Source organism: Perca flavescens, chromosome 2, assembly GCF_004354835.1.
Source record: "Perca flavescens isolate YP-PL-M2 chromosome 2, PFLA_1.0, whole genome shotgun sequence".
NCBI lineage: Eukaryota > Metazoa > Chordata > Actinopteri > Perciformes > Percidae > Perca > Perca flavescens.
This window is the reverse complement of record NC_041332.1, coordinates 12383396-12390950: the sequence shown is the minus strand read 5'-3', so window position 1 is coordinate 12390950 and position 7555 is coordinate 12383396. Positions and strand designations below refer to the sequence as shown.

The 7555-nt window shown below is 41.3% G+C and overlaps 1 protein-coding gene and 1 long non-coding RNA gene across 5 annotated transcripts in view; one reads left to right on the top strand and one right to left on the bottom strand.

The window, feature by feature from the left end:
• Nucleotides 1-1782: 1782 nt before the first annotated feature.
• Nucleotides 1783-7555, bottom strand: part of LOC114547667 (collagen alpha-1(XI) chain) — a 58027-nt gene continuing 52254 nt past the window's right edge. For all 3 annotated transcript variants that reach the window (XM_028566966.1, XM_028566975.1, XM_028566957.1), the window contains 10 exons: nt 6769-6822; nt 6579-6686; nt 6037-6090; nt 5868-5903; nt 5700-5753; nt 5263-5572; nt 4935-5047; nt 4668-4736; nt 2840-3073; nt 1783-2755 (listed from right to left, as the gene is read on the bottom strand). In XM_028566966.1, coding sequence (XP_028422767.1) covers nt 2609-2755; nt 2840-3073; nt 4668-4736; nt 4935-5047; nt 5263-5572; nt 5700-5753; nt 5868-5903; nt 6037-6090; nt 6579-6686; nt 6769-6822 — 1179 coding nt within the window. In that variant the 3' untranslated portion in view covers nt 1783-2608. The remainder of the gene's footprint in view (nt 2756-2839; nt 3074-4667; nt 4737-4934; nt 5048-5262; nt 5573-5699; nt 5754-5867; nt 5904-6036; nt 6091-6578; nt 6687-6768; nt 6823-7555) is intronic.
• Nucleotides 2877-7149, top strand: LOC114547694 (uncharacterized). Of its 2 annotated transcripts, none has more exons than XR_003691259.1 (5): nt 2877-3117; nt 3287-3501; nt 4955-5798; nt 6039-6137; nt 6576-7149. It is a non-coding gene; the product is annotated as an uncharacterized LOC114547694 (long non-coding RNA). The 2 variants fall into 2 exon arrangements; XR_003691258.1 differs by having other exon boundaries at nt 3282-3501.

Sequence of the window (7555 nt, the reverse complement as noted above, 5' to 3'; positions counted from 1 at the left end):
TTACACAGAATATTAATTTGAGCAGCTAGTTTACAACATTTAATAAAAAATGGGAGAAAATGATGTAACATTACGGTCAATATAGGCCCATGGATGTATTAAGAGTATAGGCCTAAATAGTTCCGCTAGGTTAATGCTAGCATTCTTACAGTTAGCTAGTTTACGCGCACATTTTTAGCATTGAACATTATGGAACATTTAGCTTTTAACGTTACATGTTAGCATGACACTTTGAGGCACTGTTGGCGCCTGGTTCAAATCAGTCAGAGAATCGTCAAAATTATTATTTTATCCTTAAGGACCATAAATGTCTGAGCCACGCTTTGATCCAATCCAATAGCTGTAGCGATAAAACTAATAACATTTTGGACCAAGCAAAAAAAGGATACATCTTGGGATGGACGGATTATCATAGCCACACACCGCTAACTTAACTATTAACTTTAGTGGTTTGAAACAAATAAGAAGATAAAACGTTAACTTTTACGTTTTTCTTGTCCATATCTGTGGACACTGTCATTTATCTTCAGTACACAAACTGAAAATGAATAAAACAGTGTTGAACCTTCCCTGGGTTGAAGCTCAGAGTATAAAATATGCACATTCCCACTGATGGTCGTAGTTACCGATGAGGTTACTGACTTTCATGTCACGCCATCTATATTTAATTGCTAAAAATGCGCCTAAACACTCCTGGTGGTGTTCATCTGCTTCCTCTCATTAAAGTTTCAGCAGCATTGTTTTCAATGTTGTATGTACCGCAGATGTCGATAGACAGATAAGGGTCACCGCCAAAAAGAGTGAATAAGCATAGACAGAAAAAAAGGGAGAATATGAATGATGTATCCTCAAGCTGTAGCCACAATGAATAATAGCGCGCGCACGCACACACACACACACACACACACACACACACACACACACATGAAAAGGCTGGTTTAATGCCAACCCATACTCAGCTCCCTGCCAGAAAAATATGAATAATCTTTGACTCAAATTTGACATTTGAAAAGCAAGTACATAAGGTCTGTGGGCTGCTGCCCTAAACAAACTTATTTAGGCCTTTATTTTAACTTAAACTCCGCATTTCTGCACTTACAAAAAACACTGCACTTGGTTCAAAATGGAGTTGCTGGACTTTTAACCAGAACTCCAGTTCGAGCGTACATTTTATCATCCCTCCATTGGCTTCCAGTTGTTTTAAGAATATAAGCTTTAACTGACACGTTAAACGGATTGGCCCCAGTCTATTTTTCTGACCTTTCAGGATAAAGGTGCTTAAGCAGCCATGTGGTGCATTGTCATGTACTTTGTTTAATTTTGTTTTATATATATATATATATATATATATATATATATATATATATATATATATATATATATATATATATATATATATAAAATATAATATAATATAATATAATATAATATATATATATAAAAATATATATATGAAAATGGGCGTTACTTAAATCAATAGGCTTCATCCCCTGGGGACCATGAATGTCTGTACCAAAAATCATGACAATCCTTCCAATAGTTGTTGAGATATTTCAGTCAACTAGTGTACTGACTGAAAGACTGACATTGCCATCCCTAAAACTAGCTTTTAATTGACATGACTTATACCGTATGCAGTCATTAAGCACCATGTAACCATGGTAAGAGAAGTGCAATCTGAATATTATATATATATAAAAAAAAGATCAAAGTGCAGACCTAAAAACCACACTGAATTGAATTTCTGGTTGGAGAGCATCAATAAAACTAAATCTCACCATATTAACTTAAATGTACATTATGTACTTTTATTAAAATATGTTACTCAGTCACTTCCCCACACAACTATGCATAGAAAGACCTTGAGGCAATCACGTACCACAGTTTCTTTCTTATGTTGAAAAAGTATAAAACACAGCTTCACAATATAAAAAAATGCACTGCCCCAGTTCCCTTTTACAAAGAAATGTACTCTGTTAGGAGCCACATACTAGCACCGTGATGAATTACACTCCAATATCCATCACATAACATATAATTATAACAACAAAGTGACAACAACAAACAAATACATCACAGCAAATTCAGGTTTGATGATATAACGGAACAACACGGTGGGTGAATGTTGCTCAAATATGGTGTTTTTATATTTTTAAAGACGATTCACTGATCATAATGTTCTTAGACGTGTGTATGATTATGTATAGGTGGGAAATGAGTGCATAGATCAATACATATGAACAGACGAGGATGAAACATTGAGAGCACCACTCACTCCTTCCAAGAGGAATGATAAAAATGAAAATATGAAATGAAAAATAAAATGTGTGTAACTGAGGATGTGGTTGACTGTCAATACATTTATGCACTGCTCATGAAAACACAATATGCGAGTCAGTTGTGAGAATGTATGAGATGAATAAAATGAAATTAAGGAGAGCGAATGAATGTCTGTGTCACAGATGAAAGTGTAGATGAAGGAACACTGTTGTAGGTAAATCAACTTATAAATATATGGCACCAGGTAAGTCTTGAATGTAGTTTTCTACAAGTGTCCATGGCTCTTTTTCCTATTAAATTACTCCTGTTGTAACGTTCCCCCGCTTGGTTAACCGTTGTAGCAGACTGGGCCGACTTGAAAACCAAATTTCTGGTTCCCCTTCCCAAAATCAGCCACAGCCACGTCGATGATGGGGAGCGTGTTGGACAGCGGAGCATCAAATTCCAACACCGTCCTCTCTTGCCCCGAGCGCGTCTACAGCAGAGAAACACATCGTATCGGATCAAAAAAAAAATAAATACACGTGTTTACACTTGCCTACATATCTGTGTTGCTCACCTGACACCCGTCGTACAGCGCACTAATGTAATGCGTGTTCTCATGCGTCAGCTCCTCCCCGTTGGCGCCTCTGAAGCGCAGTGCGTGTTCGTGGCTGTGAGCGGCGGCGTGCAGCCAGGCGGCGGAGTTGAGGCAGTGGTAAGTAAAGGTCTGCTTGGCCGTCGCGCTCAACAGCTGCAGGAAGGTCAACTGGACCACATGGACTGGAACGTCGTCCCACCCGGAGTAGGAAATCTGGGTTAGGACACCGGAATCACACACATAAAGTACACAGAAAGGTAATTGTGTAACATGGGCACAACATTGATGACATCTTCACAAAATCATGGCTAACCAATAAAGCAACACAATTTACCTGGCATTGCACCGGCTTATAATGCTGATGATGATGCTCGTGACTGTACATTTTTTAAGCTAATTTTTAGGATTTCTTTTTGGATAGTACAGATAGACAGGAAGGGGAGGAGAGAGCGCGAGAGGATGACACACAGCAGAGAGTCAAGGAGTCCGCCTCATGGATGTTTTAAGAGAACTGGATACAGAGTTCGGCGGTACGTTCCAATGAGAGTGCTCAAAAGCGCATAAAGCAATCATGGAGCTCGGATCTTCCGCGTTGACTGGCCCATGACGTCACGAAGGACATGCGCACTAGCAAAAAAAAGGTTTGTGTTGTCGTAGCAACCGGTAGCAAGATGCTCGTTCATGAGCTTCTGTCTCTTGCAAGCATGGCGAACTCATGAACTCGCCGTTTTCATTGTATAAAATATTCATTAACGTTAAACATAGTGTTTTCATTGTTCCTGATCGTTTACATGCTTATCTATATAAATGATGGTTGTATTTAGACAACCAAGGACATGTAATCATTATGTCGTGCTACTAGCTAGCTAGCTAGCGCTAACTACTAAGGTTAGCCTGCAGCTTCATCTCTCATCCACGTTACAGGCTTTACAGCATACAGCCCTCGGATGGATCATAATATAATACCATGGATGTATTAATAGAACACATGAATTACAAACATTAGCTATATCCATTATTACAGCTACAGGACCTTGGGAGAAGGGCGCAGTCCCGCGGGTCTGCTCGCGTCCATTACGCGCATTCATCATGCCTAGTTTACTCTGGATTCGGCTACTAGTGAATGTTAAAAATGTTAAAAACGTGATGTTTTAAACAAGGACCCTTTAAGTGTTGGGGCTGGTAAGTTGATGTACCCCAAAAAAAATTATCCGCTGAAATAAAGTAAAATAAAGTTTCTTTTGCCATGCAAAGTCAATGGGAAAAGTCTTTCTGGGTCAGAGGGTGCAATTCCACCCTTATCTGCTAAGCCCATGATGGCTTTAAGACATGGCGCTCTTCCTGGGGGCTTGGTCCGCCTACATCGGTGGCAATTAATCCTGAAGTGTACATGAATGCTTGTACCATATTAATCCAATCGTTGTTAAGATATTTCACAAAAACACACATATGCCGACCTGCAGCAGGAAAAATGGCATTAGAAAATTAGCTGAAGCTTGTTAACCAATCAGAAAACTTTACTCCCTGCAGCCGCTCCTGCACTTCTGGTCGGCTCATCCCTGATGTGATCTGATTGCTGCCAAATATCTGACTTCAGTTGATCTGATGTGTTTTGTCTGCTTTCAATACCCACTTAATTAAATGCTGAGTGCCTTTGTATAGCCGACATGTGCTGCTGATTAGCATTCAACCACATAAGCCCCACATTCGCAGCATTCATTTCACATTTGAGGTCCTTTACCATTAAGTCTTGTATAAAAACACACACTGACATACATTGATATAATGTAAAAACATCCAACTATACCTGTTTTCCTTTCCTGAATTTACTATACCAGGTGCCAGACGTCTCCCCTTTCCAGGCTGCTAACTTCACCTGTTGGCAAACAAACCAAACACTGAGTCAAAACACAAGCAATGACAAAATAATGTTTTAACGTTTTTTTTTAAGTTATTCAGCTTCTGGCAAAGGCTCCTGTTACCTCTGAACGGTTTATCAAATGCTCAAAAGTGTGTGTGTGTGTGTGTGTGTGTGTGTGTGTGTGTGTGTGTGTGTTTCCGCATGTGAACTAACCGACTGGAACTTCTTGTCAGGTTGCAGACACGTCTCTCCCTGTGCAGTGAAGTTACAAAACACTTTGAAGGAGTCTCTATGGCAACCCTGGTTGGGATCTATCCAGTACTCACCTGGAGAGAGAGAGAGAGAGGGAGAGAGAAAAAGGAAGAGGAGGACAGAGGGGTCAAATAAATTCAACTACTGTCAACAACAAGAAAACCAGAGGGAAATCCTGCAGATAATATCAGCTGGACAGCAAGGAAGAAATACAGATAAAATGAGTTCAGACATGCAGGCAGACAGCTGTGACATTACTAATGGCTGGAGACACAAACTGATAAAGTACCGTTGGGGAGATCTGGGTGGAGGAGCCAGAGCTCCTTGCAGGTGCGGGCGGGGCTGTGGTACGTCCCTTGCGGGTTTCGCAGATCCTCCACCTCTACTTTCATAGAGGACAAAGACGCAAATACTTCTTCCATGCCTTGGCCCTCCTCCTTCATCTGAACGTCCTGCTCCGCCTGGTCCCTCTGCATCCATTCCTCCTCTCCTCCATCTATCGCCTCTTCCTCTTCAAGTGCAGCACCATCCACCAAGGTGTGGGTTCTCCTTCTCCGTCCTCGCTCTGGCAGAGGGGATATGCCGACTGCTGGCATTCCCTGAGGAGAAGGGAGGAGGGACACAGGAACAGCGCAGGAAAAAACAGATGTTTTGTTTCTGCTAACTGTCAGTTAAGGAGAGTTGTATGGCTGTTGGATGCACTACGTTTCTGTAAGCAGAACTCACTGGTGGCCCTGGAGGTCCTACAGGTCCAGTGTCTCCTCTGGGACCAATTGGACCCTAAATCCACACAGAGCAAAGGGATAACTTCAGGGTGGTAGAGAGGTATGCAGCTCCAACGTGATAGTACTGACTAATTTAATCCAATAAAACAATTATGTGCATCACAGTTACCTGGTTTCCTTTGGAGCCCTTTGTACCAATAGCACCCTGCGAGAGAAATAAAGAGTTAAAGCTAAAGGCACACAGAGGGAAGATGAACAATGTTCCAGTAACCCCATGCTAACGATGGTGATGTATATATTTTTTTGCATTTGCTGTCAATATTATCTTGAATACTCACAGACAGACCCGTGGGGCCAGGGGGGCCGGGGGGACCATGTGGACCGAGTAGACCCTGATATTAAACACGAAAGAAACAAAACTGTCAGATAAAGAGAACAAGTAGGTATGCTGGAGGTAACCACTACGAATGCATTGTTGTTTGTGATGACAATTATAAAAAATATAGAATAATCGCCAGCTTTATCCTTTGAAGATAGATTAACCTGTTGGGGCTCCCCGTGAAAAAGAAAAAGTGATCTATGAGCGAATGAGTTTACTATTTTTGTCTTTCTCGGTCTTTGATTAAGCAAATTCCAATCAATCATGTTGATTTGACAATAAAGTATTGAATCTGGATTACTACAGCAAGAATTATGGCTTATAAAAAAATCATACTGAACCATGAGTATAAAACCATGGCATGTATCAAACAGAATTTTCCATAGTTACACACCTAACATACTGTTATGGCGAGGCCCATGAACCGGCGTACAGATTGCCTACTTTGCCAGGTTGGTAACCCAGGCTTGTGTGTATGTGTTTTGTGTATATTTTCAGCACCTCATCTCCTTTTGGACCCATTAGTCCCTGGTTTCCTGGCAGTCCTCTGTCGCCCTTCTCTCCGATGTCTCCTGGTGGGCCTATCAGACCTATCAGACCGCCGTGGCCCTGCACAGATGTCACAAAGGAGCACGGGGTCAAAGCCGAGTCAAGCTCGGAGTGAATGTTTGTGTGTGAAGTATGCACCCACCTTGTCTCCCTTCTTGCCATGGTCTCCCTTTAGTCCTAGTAATCCCGGTGGACCCTGCCAAGATGAAGTTATGAGTCAAATGTACATGTTTTTATCAGGATACAATATATTGATTCTTTGGACAACGATACAATATTTACAAAGTCTGCCACGATACCATTTCGATTTTATTCAATTCAGGGGCCTGCAACCCATATGAGACAATACCATAAGCCCATTTAACACGATCATTTATATATATTTACAAAAAACAACTATCATCACTAAGCTCTTCCAGACATTTAAATCAAAACTCTTTTTACTGAAAAGAATAGATATAAAGTGTGAATTTCAAAATAAAGGCACATCTTAAAGATGACGATATGTATTGGGGGGGGTGGCAGTAGCTCAGCCCATAGGGAGTTGGGTTGGTCGTTGGTTCAAGTCCCAGTACGGACAGAGATACGGAGTGTGGACTGGTAGCTGGAGAGATTCCAGTTCACCTCCTGGGCACTGCCAAGGTGCTCTTGAGCAAGATACCGAACCCCCCTCAACCACTCAGGGCGCCTGTTCAGCAGTCGCAGCCCACTCACTCTGACTCATGTAAAGGACCGTGCGTGTGTGTGTGTATTTCAGGCCTGTGTGTAGTGTGTAATAACAACAGAGTGTTAATTGTAATTTCCCCATTGGGAATCAATAAAGAGAATAAATGATGTATCTATATTTTCACTTTGTATCGATAATATTGGATCATTGAGGACTGAATCGATATTTCGATCCAGATTGATGTATCGTTACACCCCTAGTC